The sequence below is a fragment of the Dermochelys coriacea genome, chromosome 12 (assembly GCF_009764565.3).
Source record: "Dermochelys coriacea isolate rDerCor1 chromosome 12, rDerCor1.pri.v4, whole genome shotgun sequence".
Classification (NCBI taxonomy): Eukaryota; Metazoa; Chordata; order Testudines; family Dermochelyidae; genus Dermochelys; species Dermochelys coriacea.
The window spans coordinates 6,327,875-6,352,921 of record NC_050079.1 but is presented as its reverse complement, the minus strand read 5'-3'; the positions used below and the strand labels follow the sequence as shown (position 1 = coordinate 6,352,921).

The 25,047-nt window shown below is 43.7% G+C and overlaps 1 protein-coding gene across 3 annotated transcripts in view; it reads right to left on the bottom strand.

Moving 5' to 3' along the window:
- Nucleotides 1-5,471: 5,471 nt before the first annotated feature.
- Nucleotides 5,472-25,047, bottom strand: part of GFOD2 (glucose-fructose oxidoreductase domain containing 2) — a 63,919-nt gene continuing 44,343 nt past the window's right edge. For 2 of the 3 annotated variants that reach the window (XM_038368846.2, XM_043495177.1), the window contains one exon: nt 8,788-11,206. In XM_038368846.2, the coding sequence (XP_038224774.1) occupies nt 10,308-11,206 (899 nt within the window). In that variant the 3' untranslated portion in view covers nt 8,788-10,307. Of the gene's footprint in view, nt 6,685-8,787; nt 11,207-25,047 lie in introns of those variants that run through there. The other variant, XR_005288541.2, reaches the window with a different exon arrangement.

The following is a 25,047-nucleotide window of genomic DNA, read 5'->3' as shown; positions in this document are numbered from 1 at the left end:
CAGCTGATTACATTTATGGTTCAATCAGATTCTTCAGGCTCCCAGGTTCACTTGGGCTGCCCTTCCCCAGCAGCAGAGAGAGCACTTGTTGGAGGAAATAGCATTAGAGACCTCTCCAGCCACAACATGTTGCACAAGCGAACAGCAGGTGGTGACACTGCTTACATTCCAGTTTTCTTAAAAAGAGGGTCGGGGGGTTGTGTGGCAAAATCTCCTCCCACTCTACCAAGAGGTGGGGCGGCATGAGTCACTTTGGGTTGCTGGGGTTCAGGCTGAACATAGTATATGGGGCACTGGCCAAAACAATCACCATTAGATGGGAAGCCTAATCCCAGCTCCAAACACAAAAGAAGCCACTTCCGGTTATCCTCTCTTCTCTCACTCCTCTTGTATGTTCTCCTTCCCTCCTAGGGTTCCTATTCCACTGCTGGACCTGCTGGGGTCTATCTGGAATTGTTTTCTGAGTCCCTCTCTCCTTTGACGAACAGTGTTTCATTTAACGTTTCCAGTCCAAAATACATTTATTCCTTTTGCTGTACAAGACCATCTTGGCACTTGGAACACTGTCAGAGACAGTTCAGGAATTACAGCTTCTAAATGGACATAAAGTTAGCAGGAAATAAGCCAGTGAGATCCTCCCTGAAGGCATGTGACATCTGCTGTGGATAAGCTCCACAGGGCTTATATTGTTGGTTTTACGGCAGCGCCTAGCACAGGCCGAGATCAGAGCCTCGTTGTGCTAGGCACGTTACAAAAAGACCCAGTCGCCATGTACTTCTCCTTTCTCCTAATTAATGAATTTGCTTTCCTGACCACAGACTTATAATAACTCTCACTCACAAGGTTGTCCACATGGCCAGGTTTATTGCTGTTTGCACAGCCCCAGGTTATACACAGGGTCAGGTTCAACCAAGTTGGCTACCATACCAGTGGTTCACCCCCTTCTTAAAAAAATATAAATAGAACTGTATCTACAACCAAAACAGACAGCTACAATTTAATCCTCTCTTAACCCTTTTATTGAAAAGAGACCACATGCTTCTGAACAGTTCTAATTAAATAGAAAAATGCAAGTAAAACCACTGAGCTAAATAAATACAGCAGCAATCCAGCTACCAGAATATACAGCTCACACAATGATAAACATATTTTAAACCAGGTAATTCTCAAATAAGCGGACAGTTCTATTTACACATCCAAAAGCAACGTCTAAAAGAGATTATTCAAAGGAGCCAAGATGATTAAAAAAGCTACTGCACTTGTGCTCAGCTGCAGTGACACCTGGCTGAAAGATGCAAGGATTAAATGCTCACATTAATTTAGCCCTTGCTGTGCAATGCAGAGTCATTGCACCAGACGGACCACAGGCCGATGGGGATGAAGCTAAATACTGCAGGCAGGGGACACTAGAATCACAAGAGCTGCGGAGAGCACCCCTAAGACAACTTTAATAAAAAGGTGCACGAGGTGCACAGTCTATGTCCAATGCATGCACTTGCTGGAATCTGGGGGCAGAATGAGTGTGAACCTTTCCTGGGCAAGAGGCAGGCAGCACAGGAGGATGCTAATTGCAGGCTCTGATCCAGGCCAAAGAATCTTTCTGGATGTCTTCATCCCTTTATGAGACCCTTCAAGCAGCATGAAGAGGAACCTGGTCTTGCAGAAGGGTTTAGTTTGAGAAAGGCTGATCCAAAACACCTGGGGGACAACCAGAGACGGGCAATCAACCTTGAGTCTGGCCGTGGGATAACAGCTTGAGCTCTCTTGGTTAAGGTGGAAGGCCAAGACCACCTCAGAGAGGAAGCTTCAGCACAGTCAGAGGGCTAATGTCTCCTTGTGGAAGTGAGAACTCAGGGAGCTACAAGCTCCAAGGCTCCCCAGGCTGAGGGAACAGTCACTTTCCAGACAGAGAGTGAGTGGAACAGCAAGGATGGGTCAAACAGCTCAGAGCGCAGGACATTGCCTTTAGGCTCCAAAGGACACAAGACACTTAACGCTCCTGCGGGAATTCTGTGTCACTGCACAAACAGATTCTGCCGGGGAGGCACCACAATTACACGTCTGTCACCAGAGGCTGCTGTGGCACCAGAAGAGAGGACAGCCAGCCACGGGCCAGAGCAGCCAGCCACAGAGAGGGAGGAGAGAAGAAGCTGCCTTCTCAGAGAGCTCTGCCCGCAGGGCCAGGTGAGGAGAGACAGGATATGAGGGGGGGAAGGACAGAGCTGGGCACATGGGGCTGCTTGGGAGTCACAGACTGGGATTCAGAAGGACTAGTGGGGGGAACAGACTGAGGCAGGGGCACAGAAGCTAGTGGGGTGACAGCATTGAGCCAGGGGCTGAGTGGGAGTGCGGTTCAGAGACACATGGGGACAGGGGAGGGGGACACATGGATGGGGTAGATGTGTCTGACAAAGGGAGAGGCTAGGGGTCAGGCAGAATCTGCATGGGGGAGGCTCTCCAGCTCCTTAACAATCCCCCCCTCAAAAAACCCAACTGTTCCATACTTCTCCCACCCACACCCCTCCATGTTTACTCCCAGGCTCCTTCCCACCAATTACTTCCCTCTCCCTCAGCTCCTCTGTTACCCCTGACTCCTCCAAGCCTTTGCACTACTTCTGAGGGGTGCAGGAAATTTCTATATTGTAGTTTAAATGAATTATTACTCAAAGTTCTTGACTAATATGCCTTGTCAAAAAACATATCCTGAATCTTTTTTGTTGTTTGCATTATTACAAACATACTTGCTGACAGATATTTTGAAATAAATTACCAAAACGACTGAAACTGGCATGATTATACTATGTTATTTTGACAAATAAAATACACAATTTTAAAATATTGTGCACAGAATTTTATTTATTTTTTGGCACAGAATTCCCCTAAGAGTAACTTAACAGTGGGGTTAAGGCAAGACACTACCTTAAGGAATCTGGTTATGAGGGCACGGCCTCCCCATTGGGAAGCTGCCTACAGAGCCCCTGAGTGTGGAAGCTGAGACCCTTAGGGAAGTAGATCTGCTCTAGTTCAAGAGGAATTATTTTGGGGAAGTTCTCTGGCCTGTTTTATACAGAAGTTTGGGCTACATGATCACAATGTCCCCTTATGGCCTTGGAATAAAACCTAGCATAGAGTTCTCCCTCAAACCCATACTGGGGGAGCTCCAGGACAGAGCGAATTCCTGGCCAAAATCCTATGGATGGCCAAAGGAGAAAGAACCCTTTGTCTGGGAATGGGGAAGCGTGATAAAAACCAAGCCCGGGATCTCTAGCTTCAAGAGGAAGGAACATTTGGGAGTCAGGCCCTGAGTATGAGAAGGATGGGGCCAAGTGAAGGGTCAGCGTGGTCTTTTCTGTCTGGTAGATACAGACTGAGAGCTGGGGACAGCCAGATGTGGTCTGCGAATCAGGCTCCTATAGACCTTCAGAGGCTGGGGGATTCCGCAAACACCAATTCTCTTCTGCTTTCTTCACAACCCAATGTCACAGAAGGAAGGGGTGGTGTAAGCTACCTCCTCCACCCATGACATCTTACACCCAGGCCTTGGGAGTGGCCAGGTACCTACTGCAGAATCTGGAAAGTAGGGAACTGCAGCTTGACAAGAAGAGGTTGATTGAGGGAAACCAGGACCTGGCAGCAGTAGGACTGAATATCTCCTAGTGAAGGGGCTAATCCCTCTGGAAGGAGGTGTTTCTGGCTCAGTCCATCTGCCTGAAGATTCAGACAGCCAGGGCCCTGCATGGCTGTGAGGCACCCTGGCTAGTTGTCAGCCCTGTGCAAGAGGATGCACGATTCCTACTGTAGGGAAATGCTCCAGGTCCCATCTACATAATTCAATAGGCCACCTAGCTGATGTGGGTGTATGCTGGGGAGGATGCAACTATGTGTGAGGAGGGGGATCTCTGAGGACTGAGAGCCAACTTTATGGAGACTTTAAAGGGCAGGGATGATGGAGAGTAGGAGGGGCTGGGAGCTCATGTGTTGAGGGAGGAGGCTCTCTTGGGAGTGCAGACCCAAGACTCGGCATGAACTCTGACCTGAGTTCCGGTCCATCTGTAGGGCCTCTCCCTGGGTGTCCAGGATTATGTGGGAGCTGTCTACAAAGTGTGCATGTGGGGGCCACTACAAAGGAGCATGGCTGTGTGGGTCAGAGCAGCTCAGTCCATGCCCAGGCTTGGCTTCAGCAACTGGGCACAAGGCCACAGGGGAAGGGGGAAGCAGAATGGACCTGCCCCCCAGCACCGCAGGAGAGAGGCACAGGAGTAGACTTTCCTCCCTGGTTTTTCTGGGAAGAGGTTTCCTTTGTCCTGCCCTGACCCCTGCAGTTCCAAAACTCTGCGGGGGGCTAAGATGAACAGAAGGTGTTGCTGCTTCCACCGAGGCAGAAAATACGGGAAGCCCACCTGCCCACCAGGTGGAGGAACTATATATCGAAATACTGCATCCATGTTGGTTACCACCTGATTGACTGACAGCTGAGGTGCACTGGACCCATTTGTACATACTGGTGGCAGCCACAGGTCAGAGAGAGGGAGAGACAATGGCTGTTGAATTGCCCAGGAGTGAAGGGGCAGGACTTAAAAGACTCCTGAAGCTACCCAGTACATGAGAGCAGATTTCTTCTCCTGTAGCTGCAGCAGAAATTCTGGAAGTGGATTGAACTACCACCAAAAATCCCTGTATTTTATTGATTTCCACCCTGTTAGGTCAACACAGATATAAGGTGCTGTCATAAATATAAAGGGAAGGGTAACCCCCTTTCTGTATACAGTGCTATAAAATCCCTCCTGGCCAGAGGCAACATCCTGTTACCTGTAAAGGGTTAAGAAGCTCAGCTAACCTAGCTGGCACCTGACCCAAAGGACCAATAAGGGAACAAGATACTTTCAAATCTTGGGGGGGGGGGGGAAGGCTTTTGTTTGTACTCTTTGTTTACGTGTTTGTTCTCTCTTGGGACTGAGAGAGGCCAGACAGAAATCCATCTTCTCCAACCCATCCTAATCCAAGTCTCCAATATTGCAACCAGTAGAGGTAAGCCAGGCAAGGCGGATTAGTTTATCTTTTGTTTTATGTGAATTTTCCCTGTGTTAAGAGGGAGGTTTATTCCTGTGTTCTGTAACTTTAAGGTTTTGCCTAGAAGGGGATCCTCTGTGTTTTGAATTTGAATACCCTGTAAAGTATTTTCCATCCTGATTTTACAGAAGTGATTTTTACCTTTTCTTTAATTAAAATTCTTCTTTTAAGAACCTGATTGATTTTTCATTGTTCTTAAGATCCAAGGGTTTGGGTTTGTGTTCACCTGTACAAATTGGTGAGGATTATTATCAAGCCTTCTCCAGGAAAGGGGGTGTAGGGCTTGGGGGGCTATTTTGGGGGAAAGACATCTCCAAATGGTCTCTTTCCCTGTTCTTTGTTTCGCATGGTGGTGGCAGCATACTGTTCAAGGACAAGGCAAAGTTTGTATCTTGGGGAAATTTTTAACCTAAGCTGGTAAGAATAAGCTTAGGGGGTATTTCATGCGGATCCCCACATCTGTACCCTAGAGTTCAGAGTGGGGAAGGAACCCTGACAGGTGCCAAACTCAGAGCTGGTGAAACTCTGCCAGACAGACAACTGCCAACTCCAAATCTGAATGAGAAGTATTCAAACCACCAACAATAAGGATTACAGGTTTTAAAACAGGTTAACATCCTCTCCCTCTCCTCCAGTAGAGGTCACTGTATAACAGCAATACCCAGGACTTAGAAGACAACTTAGTCATTCTGTAGTTCATTGCTATAGGGTACATATTCTGAATCAACTGGAGTGGAGTTATGAAACTTGGCTATACCACACACAGCCAGAAGCAAAGGGTAAAACTTCACAACTAGGAAGGTTTTAAATATGATAAAGCTTTGCTAGGCTGGCTAACACAGCCTGTAGAAACCTATTGCTCTGCATAGCAACACAGTACCAAAGGTACGCTTGTTATGATTAGATCTTTAGTCAGCGAACATCAAACACTGATTTCACTCTACATGGAAACCGACAAAAAATATTTCCATTGATATATTTGAAATTTACAGATAGGCAAAGTCAGAAAAATACTGCTTGAGAACTTATTTGAGTTTGATTTCAGGTTATTTACTTTGACATGTGATATTGACAATTTATGTTTTTGAATCTCAGTGTCTATAGCTGTTAAATAATTATCTGACCCACCTCCCCACTGTCTAATAGAAATTGATAGAACTCTTTAAAAATACTGTAGAAGTTATCAAAAAATTAAAAACCAAATTCTACCAAACCTAACCACAGGTCAAAAAAACCATCATTTAAAGAGGCTCATTGTAGTTTTAACAATTTCTATACTTGTAATTAATTTTAGGCAGTACCTGGTCACAATATATTTCCTGTTACAGAATGTGTCAGACTTTCCTGGAAACAATGGCATTCTTTAGTTTTCCTATTCCCCTGCAACATACAGTATTTCTTTTGTAACAAAATATCAGCTTCTAAAATAATGTTGAGACATAAATAAAATAAAAGCACATTAGGTATTAGATAATCTCTTCTCTCCCCTCACCCATAGCCCCTTTTCTTTCCTTTTCCTATCTCCGCACTGGACTTTTGGCTAAGCTTGAATGGAGGGGAACCGACAGGTTGAAGCAGCCTGTTTGACATATGGTTGAGTTCTTTCAGCTTACCCTGGAAATAGAAGGACGTCAATTAGCAACGGTTAATTAATGGTTTTCTTCTATTATTCTGAGTTTAAATACAAAATTAAGTTTTCACAAAAGATGAAACTCTGTCCCTGTTCCACTTGTTGATTGCATTGAGGTGAACAGCACCTTAATTAGGAAGTAGTGCAGAATTCAGCTAATGCAGCCAGAAATTATATATGATGTGTATTCTGATTACACATCACTAGACAATCAAAAGTTTCAGAGTAGCAGCCGTGTTAGTCTGTATTCGCAAAAAGAAAAGGAGTACTTGTGGCACCTTAGAGACTAACAAAACAATGAAGTAACACTTGTAAGTTCAAGGATACAGCTGTGGTTATGGCTTACTTACATAATAAAGATAACTTTAAATAAATTGAAGACTCAGCAGATGAGAAAAGACCAGCATCAATACACAGTATAAAACAAGGTGAAACAGCCAATGGTCTTCTCTACTTCTATTGTTTCATCTAGTTAGAATGAAGTTTCTCCCTAAATGAAAACAGACTTCCCCTAAGACCAAAGCTTGGTTGTTTTCCATTTCTTTTTGATTTATTTGGAACCTGACAGGCTATATAAATGGATTCTAGTATTGATCTATTTTTAGTGTATCTAAGTCATTTCTGTCTTAATCCTACAAAAAACAAAGTGCCAAACTTTAACAAGGGGGAGAGGTGGTTCAGTGTGGAGAGAAAGAAAAGTGCATTTATTAATAAAGCCAGGCTAGTTTTCATAACTATATATTTGTCTACAAGGCAAGCCCCTGCATGGCAAGCCAGGGTGTGTGGATCTACTGTGCACCAGCTTGCTGCCCAGTTAATATCCCGTGTGGGCACTGCTACAGGATAGTGAAAATCCCAGAGTATTGTATGGCTAATGTGATAAATACAGTAAGTTGGTGTGTAGACAGGCCCTAGCTCTGCCTTGCACTCCTAGGGGTCTTTTCTGTGTAATTAGCAGACCAGTTGGGTGGCTCTCAATATACCACCACACATTAAGTGTCTACAAAGGAGGGAAAAATCCTGTGGTAAGATTCCCAATGACAGGGCAGGTAATGCTGGATATTGTCAGTAGCACAGAGAAGCATTCTTCTTCCCTCTAAAATGACATTATGCTAGACTGTCTCTGGCAGACATTTAGCATGCCAAGAGAATGGAGGACTACTTACATTTATAAACTAAACAAAGTATTCAATTTGTACCAGGAACGCTGGGTTCTTGCTTCTCAGGTATTCCTGCTCCAAAACCCACATACAAGTAGCCACACAAAGCAGAGAACCCGTTAATTACAAGGGAAGACATATGAAGTACACCAGGAACAGCCCAATCATCTCAGCCAGCTGCTCACTGGCTCTGTGGCCTGTATGAAATGGCTAGTGAAAGCAGGTAATCCCCAACCAGGAGTGGGGGGGGGCAGGGAAGCAGGAGTTGGAGACTGAAATTCTATACACCAGTGGTTCTCAACCAGGGGTCAGGGGCCCCCTAGGGGTCCTCAAGCAGGGCCAGCATTAGACTCGCTGGGGCCCAGGGCAGAAAGCTGAAGCCCAGATCCCTAAGCCCCGCCACCTGAGGCTGAAGCCTGAGCAATGTAGCTTCGTGGGTGCCCCTGTGGCATGGAGCCCCAAGCAACTGCCCTGCTTGCTACCCCCTAATGCTGGCCCTGGCTTTTATATGCAGAAAACCAGTTACTGTGGCACAGGTGGGCCATGGAGTTTTATAGCATGTTGTGGGGCCTCAGAAGGAAAAAGACTGAGAACCTCTGCTATATACCATGGTCTCTAACTCATATACACCCATGAACTTGTGATGCAACAGCTTGAGGATTAGAAATAGTCAGCAAAAGGGGTAAGGAGTACCTTTCCCCTTTTCACATCCTAGTCTCACCGGAGAACAAAGCAGCACCAAAATAAGGGAATTCCTCAGGCAGCGACTAGCCCAATCTCTGTGGACGGTCGCAATGAACAGATACTAATGGTTCTACAAGTTACAAAGGAGAGGTTTGTGCCAGTAACAGAAAAATAATGGTCTCCTGGTGACCTTTTTAGGGGACTTTTCAGTTTGTCTAAAAAATAATCAGCTCTATGAAAGTCTGTCCTCAGCCAACTTAAATGTTTATTGCTGTAGAAAACGAGTGACACACTTTTCAGAAAAGACCATTTAATGAAAAGGTTATGTTTGCATGTTAATGCTTTATATAAATATACAGGGTTAAAACTTAGTGGGAAACATTAAAACATTCAAGTAAACAAGATAAACTCAATAAAAATTCTCTCCTTCTCAATGACAGCCTAATGAACAAACATACTTCTGGGATGGAGTAGAAATTAATTCAAGATCTGCCAGCAGCACAAATTATCCCCACTGGGTATAAAATTATAAGGTGTGTGTATGTGGAGGGGTAATATTATCCAGTGTTCCTGATTTAAAACAGGCTCACCCAAACCAAAGACCGTCACTGCCCTAATGATTCAGTCACAGTTTTCTTTACCTAGCAGGGCCTGTGTATTGTAGTGATTCCCTTGCTGGCCCAGAAGAGTATGATAATGGCATATTTCCTACTTTTTCATCCAGGTTCAAGTTCCTAGAAGGCATAATGTCTTCCAGTCTCATTATCAAACAGATAGCACATTACGGAATCCAGATGCACCACCTGGTAAGCTACTGGGGGTTTTACTACGTCACATAGGACTGGAAACACTGATGTAGATTTGGCACACATGCTGCCAAGGCAGTGAACACAAATCACAATTGGCCTGGGGGAAGGAAGTTGCAGTAAAAAGTTGATGTGAGGTATTAGTCTCCTAAGTATTTGCTATGGAGGACCGACAGTCACACAGATGGAACAGCAGCTGAACTAATCATAGCGTTCCAACTCGTCCAATGTTTGCAGCAGACACTCTCTCAATAATGTCAATGGAGAATCCATGGGGTAACTAGATACCAATTTAAATTAATTTGAAACATTCAGCACACTCACTATGTGCAGAACACTAAGCCTGATCTATCTCTTACAGACTTTGCTCTATCCCTTCTACTCTTCTTAACACTTGAATTTAGAGATTTGCCATATCATTACACTTTTCTTTAATAAAGTTTTACAAGCTGAAGAATAAACAAAAAAAATGTCAGTGAAAGTCCTAGTAGAGAGAGCAAGAACAGCTGAGCTGTACATACTCCCTGATCTTGCTCTACTTGCTCTCAGATTAAAATTGTAAAAATAACTGAACTATGTGCAAGAGGGACTGTGTCCTGTCTCCCAACAATCCAACAACAAAAGATCCCTCGCTTCATTTTAGCTACTGCAAGTGCAAAGGGCAATTCAAGTTTTCCTAACGATCTCCAAAACAAAAATTCAGCTTTAAAAAACAAACTAAAAACCCCACCAAAACCCAAAAACATTTAAAATTCTCTAAACGAGTTTAAAAACAAAAGAATCTGCCCAGGAAAGAACAGTTTCATCAGACCATGGCATGTTTTACCCACAAGTATGAAAAAACAAAGTATTAAATAAGAACCTACATGTCCTAAAAACTGAGAAACTTCTATAGCTACGTCTGGACATCTTCAACTGTTCTCATCTTCCATAATGGACACCAGGAATGTTTATATTTTATAGGTTATTTCTTTGAAGTGCCTCACAAAGGTTTTGATTGGCATCTGGTTCCTCAGTCATCACTTCCACAGCTTCCCACTCCCCAGACCTGCTGGATTTTTTAATGGCATCTACTACACTTTGCATATAGAGACCATCTTCAAAAGAGGCTGCCATGGAGACTGGTTTGTGATCCCATGTCCGACGGTCTTCCTGGTCTTGGAAAGACAGTCTCAATGCTTGCACCATGTACACCATTCCTTTCAGGTACAGCAAGGGGATATCTTTAAATCCTTTGTCCAGAAGGCCAGTGTTGATGGCCAGAGAATCTGTAAGCAGTAGTTCCTCTTGGAGTGCTGTATTCTTCTGCCCATACAAGTCTGTCCCACGAGCGATAAGGCGACCTGTGGACCCAACAATCATGACTTCGTGAACAAATGATCCAGGCATATTAAAGTTGAGAGTCACAGTGCTACAGATACCTCCAGTCATAAGCATCTGAAAAAAGCAAAAGTCATCACTAGTGACATGACGGATTCCACTGATAGCTGCGTTCTGCTTCACAAAAGTCTTAAGCAAGCCATGAACCTTCTCTGCCTTCCTGCTGGTTAGATGAGTTAAGAGGTCTATAATATAGGTGCCCATTGTGTGCAGTCCACCTCCTCCCATTAGCTCATCACAGATCCAGTTGTACTTGTGGTTGAGCAGGCTTCCCCAGTACACTCGCACATCACAGATCATCACATTGCCTATGTAGTGTTCTTCTATTAACTGCTTCATTTTGACAAAGGCCGGTAAAAAACGGAGGACATTACCAACAATGCTCATTAGCTTGGGGTAATATCTGGCAGCTGTAACCATTCTGAAGGCATCCACAGAGGTAGCAGATTTCTCACAGATCACATTCTTCCCAATACCTGCAGACAACAAGAAAGACGTGAAAATTCTTCCATAGAGGCAAAATTCTTCCATGGAGACAAAATATTGCTTTGAAGGCAATTTGCTTGTGCAGTTAAGCTAAAGGCACTTATCAGATTCCATTTCATTTTTTAAAATTACTGAACAGCGTCAACTATTTTATCTAGAACCATGTGCCAAGATAAAACATAGAGCATTGTCAACAATCACTGGAAAGGGTAGGAATAAATGGTCAGTTTTCACAATGGAGAGAGGTAAATAGTGGTGTCCCCCAGGAATCTGGAGAGGAACCAGTGCTGTTCAACATATTCATAAACGATCTGAAAAAATGGGTAAAGAGTGAGGCATGTAGCCCAGTGGGATAGCTTGCCTTTATTATATTCATTGCTTTGCGTTATATTCTGCTTTGCATTATTTTCAGCAGTAATGCAAGAAATCTACAGGCCTGTATCCTGTAAGACATTAGCTTCAACAGGTTAGCATAAGGCTTGAGGCCTACAAACTTTGAACAGATAAATTTTGCACAGATAAATGGCCCAGCAAAAAACCCCAAGTATTTAGGGAGCTGAAAATAGTGTTTAAGGGGAAGTTCTGACCATGGGTACATGATTCAACCACAGAAGTGTCCTGGAAACGAACTGATGTACATAACCAGTACATAAGATACATCTAATGCTAACCTGCTTGCTTGCATCTATCTATCTAAATAAATAAACAGACTTTTCTTATAAGTTTATGGGTTTTATTAGTTTTATTATAATAGGTTTATATTTTGGCTGTAACACAAGGGACCTACAAGCCACATTTTGTATGTTAAGCTAGGACAAAGTTTGCACACACATGTTTGGGACCTTTCAACTAGAGATGGTGATGAAATAAAGCATAAGGTCCATATATGGCTGCGACCTTTGCAATAGCTAGATACAGGATGCGCTGAAGCAGGTTGGCATAGGGGCTCTCCTAAATTCATACCCTTTTAAACTTAACAGGTACCACAAGTTGGAAAGAATCAAAATGCCTTTGTCTGATAGATTAAAGAGCCCTCTACTATCAAAGCTCCTCCCCCTGTACAGGCACTCAGACCACGATCAAGTCAACTCTTAACCTTCTCTTGGATAAACTAAACAGATTATTGTTCTTTAATCTCACTGAAGGCAGGTTTTTTAGACCTCAAAACCTTCTGTGGGTTTTAGTTAGATCCTTTAACAATAAATCCATGTAATCCAGGTTTTCTAAACTTTCCAGACACATTTAAACAGACTGATTCCTCTTGCCCAATAGGAACAAGAACAAACACAAATCTGCCCTTGCCATTATATGTCTAATTCAAACCATGAAAAATTTTACAGCAAAGTTAAAGACTCTTCTAAAACATTATTTCTAATAAACACACTTAGGGACTCATCAGTGCAAATATACTACTGCAATAGTGTCCCAACACACTAGTCACTGGTAGTCATCTGAAAGAATGTGAACACCTCTTCGCCAAATACCAAATTCTTGAGCAGACACAGAGTGGTAATCCAAATATTCTTCAGGTTTTCTACAGTTTTAAGTCTCTTCCAGAAGGAACTGAATAAATTCAACTTTAGTGATGGACAGAAACAAGACAGCACATCTAATGATCAAAAGGCTTTTCAGCAGCTGAAACACTATTCTAAAAACTGCTAAAAACAGCATTATAGGGCTCCATGTTTTTCTTCCCAACATAAATGGGATTATAGGGCTGTCAGGGTTCCCTCCTGACTCTGAACTCTAGGGTACAGATGTGGGGACCCGCATGAAAGACCCCCTAAGCTTATTTCTACCTGCTTAGGTTAAAACTTCCCCAAGGCACAAATTCTTTGCCCTTGGACAGTACACTGCCACCACCAAGTGATTTAACAAAGAATCAGGGAAAGGACCACTTGGAGTTTCTATTCCCCCAAAATATCCCCCCAAGCCCTTACACCCCCTCTCCTGGGGAGGCTTGAGAATAATATCCTAACCAATTGGTTACAAAGTGATCACAGACCCAAACCCCTGGGTCTTAGGACAACAGAGAAATCAGTAAGGTTCTTAAAAGGATTTTATTTAAAAAAAAAAAAAAAAGGTAAAAATCACCTCTGAAATCAGGATGGAAAATAACTTTACAGGGTAACAAAAGTTTCAAAAACACAGCAGAACTTCCTCTAGGCTTAGTTTCAAAGTTACAAAAAACAGGAATAAACCTCCTTCCAGCAAAGGAAAAATTCTAAAGCAGAACAAAAATAATCTAATACGCCTTGCCTGGCATTTACTTCAATTTTTGTAATATGAGAGACTTTTAGGATGGTTTATAGGAGAAGGAGTTTTCTGACCTGATGCTTCTCTGCTTCCGCAGAGAACACACACAACAAAGCCTCCCCCCTTCTCCCCCGCAAGATTTGAAAGTATCTTCTTTCCCCATTGGTCCTTTTGGTCAGGTGCCAACCAGGTTATTTGAGCTTCTTAACCCCTTACAAGAAAGGAAGCTACCATTAGCTATATGGTTATGACAAGGGCTCCATGTTTTTCTTCCCAATTTCTGTTTCAAAAAGTGCTCAGATTACAAGTGAAAAACTGTTGAGTTTTTTTCCTGCAAATTCCGCCTGGGATCTGAGAGTCAAACTAGGCCCCTTCTATCTTATACATGGTCACCAGTAACTCCACTGCCTTGAATGGGCTTGTACTCATCAACTACAGCATAGTAAAAAACTGATTATATGCCAGGAGGAACAGAATCCACTTCACTCACATTTAGCCACATTGTCTCTGCAGGGCTCACAGGAAGAAAAACAATAAAAACTCAGTTTTGTCACTAAAGGATCAGCTCTGACTCTGAATACACAGCCAATCTAATTCTTGTGCACAAGAAGCTGCCTTTTTTAGACTTACTTTTCTGAGCGGATCCACACTTTAAATCCTTTGCTAGTTAGACAGTGAACAAGGAAACACTATTCTCTGTTACATTCATATCCCTTTAATTGGATATTAAAAGGGAGGAAGAAAAAAACCCCACCATTTCTACAACTCTTTAACGTAAACAATCATTATCCTACATGTGAGAAACAAAAGCCAGGCCAAGAATTTCCAAAACAGTGTCCTGGTTAGTAAATAGACTAAATATTTTTTTAAAATCCTTTTCATCTTTCAATGATTTAATCTGGTCCAAATAGGGTTTCTGCCAGTAAGGCATCTTATTTAGAAGAAGTTTATACCCTACTGAAACAATCCTAAACTGTTTTAGACCAACCAAGAAGAGAGTTTAACACTTTAGAACAAGTCAGATTGATATTTTCCTCCCCTGTATAGGGTCTAGAAATCTGAACTCTCATTTCTGGTTAGCGACCAGAGAACTAGTTAAGTCAGCTTTCTGCAGAAATCTTTCAAGTGATCAGGCATCTCTGATTTTGCTACCAGCTCTTTCCTACCCTTCCCACAAAGAGCAGTGGTACTGCTATGGTGGACAACAGTTTCCTGGAGGTAAAGTCCTGAGATCATTGTAAGCCAGCATTTATCAGAGGAATTATTAATAGGTTCTGGCTAGGCAACGTTTGTTGCCTAATACATTAATCTCCCATCATTCTACTGTAATAAATTATGCGTGTTCCATTCGGAGTTGCTTTCAGTCCCATGCAGTTTGCTTGTGTGTACGTCACTCAGATAAAACTGTGAAAGCAGATGTCCTGTCTGCTCTGCGTGGGTATTAAAAGATGTCAAGACACTTTTTGTACGGGAAGTGATTTGTCCCTGTGTCCACTGTTGCTCACCTTACACCATCCTGCATTTCAGGGGTAATCTATGTATATGTATTGTAATGCATTTTTAATCATTCAGGTTAAAAGTTGCTATCGAAATGAAATGCAATATGATTTGGGGGGTGGCAAGTAAGAGATTAGTATTAAGTTACATCATGATATAGCTTAAAGATTATTTGTAACTAGCCCTAAAGCTGAAGAATGACCATTCTGATTTAATTTAGCCAGGTCTAGGAGCAACATATGAGCTCCAGAGTACCATCCAATCTTCAGGCTAAACAAAAGTATCTGTCTGCTACAGTCTTCATTAAAGGGGAAGGTGCAAACAAGTGGGAGGGATCTTCCACTGACAGAATACTACAAAAAAATAATTGAAATGACTCCTTTTGATCTGTGTACAGGGCAAGAGGCTCTCTTTGGTTGTGAAGTAGTTTCTTGGCTCACTGCAGATAATGTGTCTTGGTAAAATGTAAAAATCAATGTTTCATCTGAGTCTCAGTGGAGATAATTGCTCTGTATAAAGAAGAGCTGCTTGAAATCCAGACAGTAGAAAACACTGTCTGGAAATGAACCCTCTCACTTCAGATCTGAAGAACACCTCTGTCTGTGTAAGCTCAAAAGCCGTTGATCCAAAAGAAGTTGGTCCAATAAAAGATTTTACCTCATCACCTTGTCCCCTCTCACTTTAGGAAGATAATGAAAACTGATGTCTAAATGGAGAAACACATTTTCACAGATACTTGGAGACACTATGAAATTGTCAAAAATAATGTAAAGAAAACTGTTTAAAGTGATTAATGCAGCATCTTTCCGAGAGCAAACCCAATGCTTTAAGGTCCGAGGCCTTTGTCTGCAGTAAGGAGCCCCAGCAGCCATTAGCTAAGAAGCAAAGAGTCATCTTCACATTCCATCTAAATTGCATCAAAGCAATGCAATATTGGGCTGTTAAGAAGGTGCTCCTGTCCTAATAGTACCCACCATCACCACGGAAAGGAACAGACCTTAAGATGTTTAAAGAAAACTTCTACAGCATTCTCTCTGGCAAGAAACCGCTTCTCAACAATTGTGACTGTGAAATTTATACTACTTCATTGTTTTTTCCCTTTTTGGTCCCTACTTCTGTCTGATTCTTTGTTTCAGTCTGCTGCATAACTAATTTTGCAAGATTTAAATCAACTACAGTGGTGGCATATGATTGGTTAAGGAAGTATTTCATAATGGAATAGAATTGATGAAAAATACTGTTCCGTAGTACTTTAGTTTAAAATGGATGGTTAAGGCATAGCTAAGTAGAACTCAAGTTTTAACTATATAAACCGGCGGGATCCAAAGGCAAGTTCTTTGGAACCTAACTCCAGGACACAGCCCACAATCAGAGCAGCCAGACCTTAACACACTGCCAATCATATTGTGCCGAAGCTGGAGCCCTGGATGATCTAATCTTAACTAGCCACCAAGAAGAGTTCATGTGTCTTATTGGGAGTGATGAGCACTGCATGCTTAACAAGTGTATTCTGTTTTGGTAACTATTAATAAATAGAGGTTAAGGATATTATTACGTAAGGCTCTTTGACTGGTAAAAGGCCCAGCAAATCAGCAAATGATTATGCCCTGAGCCCTAGGAAATGGGAAAGGGTGTGAGTGACTAAATTAACCGGGTTATGCCTTGAGCCCACAGAAGGGTAAAGGTGGGGTGCCCTACAATGTGAGGGTAACAGTGCAGTTACTTTGCAATATGCTCATTAATACCCATTCAGTTATATTCCTTATGCTCCCTTCAGATGGTGTTTGCAGGGGGATCACACTGCTCTGAGCTATGACTGACTAACGAGTTTCGAGATGCACAGGAGGATTTATGTCTCCTCTGAAATGGTTATGGAGGAAGGAAAGGGGAGACAGACTTGCCCCAGATGTTTCTTCCAGGATGTTCCCTTGAAATACTTGCATCTCTCACAGTCACCTGTGAGCAAGGTAATCTTTGCACAGGTAGTCTCCTCAGTCCCATCTCAGCAAAGTTTCCTCCTAGGTCAGATGGACTCCACATAAAGGAAAGATGACAGACAGACAGCATTAACATTAGAGACTCAAGTGAGAGCGATATTGGGATTTGATGCTTTTAACAAAATCCCTGTCACCGACACCAGGAGATTAGAAAGTGATACACTTCCTGTTACAAAAATAAGATTCCGCCAGGCATCAAAACAGGAAGAAGGGAACAATAGAAGGTGCTTTGCCTTAGAATATGGATTAAATGCAGCGTGACACACTTTCTCTCTGCTATCACAGCTGTGTCATGCTTCCTCTTTCTTTCTAGCCTCCAAAAGGGGGTTTGTAATCCAAGCCTGGCACTAATCACATTTAGAGTTTTCAATAATCTGGTCATTAAAACAGAGCCTGTGGAACACCATTACTTTCAGATCATACATACTCCATCCTCCCCTCCAGTCCCCTGTAATGCTATTTGCTTTCATAACAGCCCTTCCTAACGTTAATCTCTACACTGTAGGATTCCTAAAGACAGACTCCTGCCAGAAAGGGCCTGGGATGCACTGGGGTTGAAAAGAGCTACCCCTGTTGTGGAATAAGCAATCATAGATGGACTTTGATCACTATTCTCCTCCTCATTCACCAAGTCCCAGTCTTCTCCAGCCTCAAAAATGCACCATTGCTGAGGCAAGAGCCTTCTCCTTTGTGGCACCTATCACCTGGAACAGCTGTCTTGTGTCTTTCTGCCTCTGCACCCCATCTCATCTCAAATCTGTGTCCTTTACACAAACCAATTCCTCTTCCCTAATATTCCATAACCCAATATCTTTTGTTGATTTTCTATTGGAGAAGCATTAATGTTGGTCTCTAGGCTGAGCAGTCTGGGCTCAAAGATGCACTGACGAGAGGTTGGAAGGGATATCTGTTAAGGGAAAGCAGGCCCCAGAATGAAGGGACTTACCTACAGCAGTACACCACCTACTTAAAAATAATGCTTCTAGAAGACAGACAATAAAGAGGAATAAACTGAAATGCTTAACTAATTGTGGACTTGCAGACAACAGCCAGCAATCCTAGAGAGGAAGCATCAGTGCCCAGCAGATGTACATTTGACAGTGGAACCGTAAATAACTTTTAAAACAGTCCGCAGGTGATGGCCATGAGAAGATTTTCACAACAGCTTGTCAGCCAAAGGAGATCCCTAATATGTCATATACTTTGACAGGCTAAAGAGTTTCCTTTTTGCCTGATACAAACCAAAGCGCTGATCCACCTCCATTTCTATCATACGAGCAGAGAAACAGACCAAATCCTACAGTAAAACCCACAATCCCTGTGCTTCCATCCGCATTTGGTGCCATCTTTCAACAGTTTGGGTACTGCACATGCTGCCTCTTCGGGCTACAGGAATGGATCCCACACTGTTGACCAATACACTGCTCGGTCTCTGTCAGGGTTCCTTCTCCACTCTGGGGTATAGATGTGGGGACCTGCATGCAAAACCCCCTAAGCTTATTTTTACCAGCTTAGGTAAAAAACTTTCCCAATGCACAAATTCCACCTTGTCCTTGAACAGCATACTGCCACCACCAAGTGATTTAGACAAAGAATCAGGGAAAGGACCACTTGGAGTTCCTGTTCCCCCAAAATATCCCCCCAAGCCCTTACACCCCCTTTCCTGGGGAGGCTTGGGAATAATATCCTAACCAATTGGTTACAAAGTGAACAAAGACCCAAATCTCTGGATCTTTGGACACTGGGGGGGGGGGGGAGAACAACTAATCAGTTCTTAAAAGAATAATTTTATTTACAAAAAAGAAAAAAGGTAAAAATCCCCTCTGTAAAATCAGTTTGGAAGATAAATTTACAGGGTAACAAAAGATGCACAAAACACAAAGGAACCCCCTCTAGCCTTAGTTTCAAAATTACAACAAAACAGGGATAAACCTCCCTCCAGCAAAGGGAAAATTCACAAGTTGAGAAAACAAAGAAACTAATACGCCTTGCCTGGCTGTACTTACAATTTCTGTAATATGAGAGACTGGTTCAGAATGGTTTGGAGGACATGGACTGATATCTGGCCCTTCTTAGTCCCAAGAGCGAACGAACACAGAAGCAAAGAACCCAAACAAAGCCTCTTCCTTCCCCCCCCGCAAATTTGAAAGTATCTTTTGTCACCATTGGTTCCTTTGGTCAGGTACCAACCAGGTTATTTGAGCTTCTTAACCCCTTACAGGTAAGGAGGAATTGTAGGCTACCCTTATGGTTATGACAGTCTCACTAACACGTCACGAGTGGCAGTAGAGTTATTTCTTAAACTACAAAGGCAAGAGCAGTTTGACATCGATCTCGCCACGTGTAGTAGCTATGACACGAGATTGCTTGTGGCATTCATAGGGCTGCTGACCACAGTGGAACGCCACTTTTGGGCTCGGGAAATAAGCACCGAGTGGTAAGATCACATCATCATGCACATCTGGGATGACAAGCAGTGGCTGCAGAACTTTCGCATGAGGAAAGCCACATGCATGGGACCGTCTGATGAGCTCGCCCAGCCCTGTGGTGCAAGGACACAAGAATGAGAGCTGCCCTGATGATGGAGAATCGCATGGCAATTGCACTGTGGAAGCTGGCTCCTCCAGACTGCTACCGATCGGTCGCTAACCAGTTCAGAGTGGGAAAGTCGACCCGACGTGTGTTGACAGAAGTGTGCAGGGCCATTGATCGCATCCTGCTCTGAAAGACCGTGACTCTGGGCAACATGCATGACACTGTGGATGGCTTTGCACAAATGGGTTTCCCTAACTGTGGAGGGGCGATAGATGGCATGCATATTCCAATTCAGGCACCAGACCAGCTAGCCACCGAATACATTAATCAGAAGGGGTATTGCTCTATGGTTCTCCAGGCACCTGTGGATCATTGTCTGTGTTTCACAAACATTAACGCAGGCTGGTCCAGAAAGTGCATGTTGCCGGCATCTTTCAGAACACTGGCCTGTTCAGGAAGCTGCAAGCAGGGACTTTCTTCCTGGACCAGAAGATCACTGTAGGGGAACTTGAAATGCCCACTGTGAGCCTGGGAGACCCTGCCTAGCCCTTAATGCCATGGCTTATATAGCCATACACGGGGAACCTTGACAGCAGCAAGGAGCAGTTCAACAACAGGCTGAGCAAGTGCAGAATGACAGATGAATGTGCTTTTGCCATTTAAAGGCCCACTAGTGCTGCCTATATGAGAGGCTGGACCTGGCCGATGACAATATTCCTATGCTTATATCCGCATGCTGTACGCACCATAATATTTGTGAAGGGAAGGGTGAAAGCTTCACTCAGAGCTGGACCACTGAGGCTTAGCGCCTGGAGGCTGAATTTGAACAGCCAGAGATCAGGGCTTTTGTAGGGTGCAGCACAGGGCCATAAGGATCAGAGATGCCTTGAGGCAGCAATCTGAAGCTGAAAGCCACTAACATATGTTGCTGTGCTCGGGATTGCAGTGCTTGTAATGCTAGGAGGTGATTGGTGTAGACAATTTAAGAAAATTGCCTGTTGCTTTGTAGGGCTTTGTTTGCTTTCAATTAATGGAATAAAGATTGCTTTCAAACCAAAACAATTCCTTTATTAAAAAGCAACAACTGGAGGGGAGAGAGAAACAAAAAAACCATATCAGCGCTGTGGGGGATGGGGGAAGGGAGGGTCCCAGGATGGTTAAAGATTTGTGTATGTCCAGGTATCATATGCAACCTTGTCCTCTGGAGTACAGTGCAGCGGGTACTGTACTTCAGCAGAGGGATGGGTGTTGAGTGCAGTGGGTACCAGGAGACCACAGGGTTGGACTGCGACAGGGCAGGAGTGGAATGCAGCGGATACGGACGGGAGCCAGGAGGTTGATAAGAGTGTTTTGGCAGTGTCTGGAGGGGCGCATGGGAAAGTTTTGCGACAGCGGCTGCAGGGGAGAGCGAGCACAGAGCTGCTTAGTTTGCAGTGCTAATAGCGCCTGCAGCGTGTCGGCTTGGTGCTCCATAATGTTTAAGAGCTGCTCTGTGGCTTCGTTTTGGCACGCCACATTCTCCTTTCAGTCCCTCTTCTTGCTGTCCTGACACTCCTTCAATTGTTGTTTTTCAGCTGCGGATTGTATCATGACATTACACAGAAAGTCCTCTTTAGTTCTTCATGGCCACTTTCTAATTCTGTGCAGCCATTCAGTGGGCAATAAAGAGGGAGGCTAGACTCCCAAGGTCATATCTGTGAAGCCAAAATGCAACATTTTACAGAACCAATATTGTTTGCAACACAGAGACCACTGATTCAGTGATTTAACACACAGCCACTATTCACATACCTGTCACTAACTGGCTAACCCCAGACAAGCACACATGAGCCACAAGACCCCCAAAATGGTAACTGCAGTGGCAGGGGAAATCAGTGTTCCAGGACTGTACTGTACATATGGCTCTTGGGGAGAGCCAGCACTGTAGGGGGGAGCCTTATAATCATTACTGTCCCCACAGTTTCCATGGGCTGTGTTCATTATGGAAGATCTCACTGCTGAGGGTGAGCAGGGAATCAAGGGAGGGTCTCCAAGTCTGCGGCTTCCGCCCTGGCCCTTATGCGGCTTGCCTGTGAAGTGGGGGAGTCAATCAACACCCTGTTCTGCTGCTCAGACTAGGCATGTGGTGGTACACACATCTTACAGACACAAACCTGCTTTCTGCAACCCTTCTGCCCCCAACAACTCGCTTCAGCAATTCCCAAAATCAAAGCCATTTACCAGGGCCTCCTCTCCTGTTTGCACTTCACCAAGCTCCGACAGCTGTGACTGGCTATCCTCCTCCAGGTTAGAGAAGAGCTCCTGGCTGCATGCATCTCTGACCTCTGAATTGTCCTCTGCCTCTGGTTCCCTCTCTTTCTCAACATCCTCGTCCAAGATTTCCTCTTCCTGGCTCAGTCCACTCTTGACTGGCACGCAAGCCACTGAAGTATCCAGAGTGGCCTTCGCAGTGGAGGTGGGGTCGCCACCGAATATTGCATCCAGCTCTTTGTAGAACCTGCAGCTTGTGGGTGCAGCACCAGAGCAGCGGTTTGCCTCCCGCGCCTTGTGGTAGGCTTTCCGCAGCTCCTTCACTTTGACCCTGCACTGCAGTGTGTCCCGGTCATGGCCCCTTTCTATCATCCATTGTGAAATCTGTCCATAGGTATAATTCCTACGGCTGGAGCGCAGCTGGGACTGGACAGCCTCCTCTCCCCAAATGCTGATGAGGTCCAGCAGCTCGGCATTGCTCAAAGCGGGGGGATCGCCTGGTGCATAGAGCAGGCCTGGCCACCTGGACAGATGTGCTGAGACCACCGCATGCATCACCGAGCAAACAGGAAGGTGACTTTAAAAATTCCCAAGGAACTTAAGGGGTGTGGCTCACGGTTGGTCACCTGAGGGCAGGGCAGTAGAGTTCAAACCGACGACCAGAGAAGCGAGAACAGGCATTGTGGGACACCTCCCAGAGGCCAATCGCAGTGCTGTCATCGACCAGGATGTCTACAATGGCCCCACGGCGCTGTAGCCCCAGCGCAGAAAGCTCCATGCCTCTCGACAGAGTGTGTTTTTTTAAGCACTGCAGCTGGGCAGTTTCTGCGCACTCAGTGGCGTGGCCGTGTGCGCACCTCGGGAGTTACGGCGCAGAAAGCTGCTTTACTGTGCAGAAACTTGTCAGTGTAGGCAAGGCCTAAGAGAGCTACCAGCAGGGACCTGAAACCTTCCGTGGGTGTCCTTGAGGGACCACAAAGGAGGGAATACAGGTGCAGTTACTATGACATTGTCACAGTCATATGGAGCCTTTCACCTCTAGGTCACGAGTTCAAATGTGGCCTGATGTGTTTTACTATTTCCAAAAAGGTCAACAGCGACTGAATTCACAAAATGTCTGAAACATGAAGCAGACATTCTGACTCAATCAAATTCAGATTTCAGCCACATGATTCCCTGAATGCAAAAGAAACATCGAATTACAGGTAAAAAAAATTCAAGCTGAATGTAAAGTGTTCAAAACAATACTTCTTCCTAGTTAATACCTACATCCAAGACAGTGCAAAATATCATGCAAATCAGGCTTAATGTTTTGCTCAATACTTTGTAATTATATAGCACTCAAGGGCTTTACAAACGTGATCTAAGTGAGAAGACAAATAAGTCTTCCCTGAAATTTAGCTATACATGTTCCTATAAAGACTGCACCCATTAAAACGTTTTGAACAGAGTGTTAGAGTTCTTGAGCAGTGGCCAGAGAATGAAATATTTTCAAAACCAAAATATGTGGGCAATCAGGGAGCCAAGACAGCAGGTGGGCCTGTGAGAGGATGTCTCTTACAAAGTACTCTGCAGAATGAAACAGTGGAAAGAGGCTGTAGGCTAATGTGACTGGTGTTTTTCCACCGAATCTATCCGATGAAGTGAGCTGTAGCTCACGAAAGCTTATGCTCAAATAAATTTGTTAGTCTCTAAAGTGCCACAAGTACTCCTTTTCTTTTTGCGAATACAGACCAACATGGCTGCTACTCTGAAACATGGGATTGTGTAATTTTACAAGACTTGAGGTGTTTTAAAAGTGTGCTCTACTTTACCTTTTACTTAGTCAATTCATTTGGCATTGTTAGTTTATCCAAAACAAACCCAATTAAGAAATACTTTCTAAGAAATTAATCCCATAATCTCTTCCTGTGGGCTCATGAAAATCTGGAAAGCTGTTGTTAAAAATGCCTCTTAGGCAGACAAAAGCAATTAAACAAAAAAAAAAATGGAATATTACAGCAACTCACCTAAATGATCTAGGGTTAAAAAGCAAGTCAACCAGCATACGTCCATTCTGAGCTCTGATCTTTAGGGTTTCACCTTTCAGCCATTTTAATTTATAGTAAACTAAAATTACAATGTCAGTTAGCTGTTTGCACATTTTTTTAAAAGGACAAAATTTGATTGTTTTTAAATTTGCTAATGTCAATAATCCATTCCTTTAGTGGATTCCCAGAATTTGCTGATTGCACTAAAAAGGTGAATGACCTGAACATTGGGAAATGAATGAACACTAGTTATCTCTGAATTCTATTTGTCATTTAGCAGTCAGCCAGGTTCAGTTTTAGTAACCAGTGCAGAGATCAATACAGTATGTACATCAGAACTAAGGGTATTACCCTGCACCACTGATGTCAAGGGAAGTTTTGCCACTGATATCTAAGGGGTGCAGAATCAGGCAGTAAAACCAACACTAATTCTGTTGACATTTCTCTGCTTATCAATCTACACAGCATATAATGAATCTGTACTGGGTTTTTAGACAGATTTTTCCCCATGTTTGATTTGATGTAACAACCAGTTATGATTAGAGCAGGTGAAAGATCTAGAAAAATCCCATTTCTAAACTACAGAAACAAGATACACAGTGTAAAGTTTTAGGCCTTCTCTGGCTGCACAAGAAGGGAGATTGCATTCACCCCACAAATCTGCGTGTCAAGTCTCCAACAAATTGAAATGAGCAGGTTAGTAGATGGAACACTGGTTACTATGCACCCTCTTTTCAGGAATTCCATTGTGGTACATTAGGCCCAAATTATTAGGCAAGGGACTCCAATGTACATGGCAGAGCTGCATCAAATCCTAAAGCAAACTGTGAATTACTTGGTAACTTTACTGACTAGATAACCATCAGTAGTGATGAAAGAGCGATACAAAATATGCCATATTGAAGTAGATTATTTGTGCGCTCAGAGTCCTAAAAGGCTTAAACTTTCTGCAGGGAGGAGCCTCTTTGGGGTGGCTAACTGGTGGAGCAGGGGCCACACAGCAGCATGAGAGATAGAAGGAGTGCAAGCACTACCTTGGGAGGAGCAGGGGAGGCTTGCAGGAAGTGCTATTTGCTATCCAGAGTACTTCTCTACTCTGGCAGGCCTTAGGAACTACACATGGCTGTTCGGGGCAGGGCTTCAAAGCTGCATAGGAATTGCATGAAAGGGAACCGAGCAACCATGCACTAAGCCCCACAGCTGTGCCTCTCTGGGTCAGAGTGACCAGATAGCAAGTGTGAAATATCAGGACAGGGGTGGGGGGTA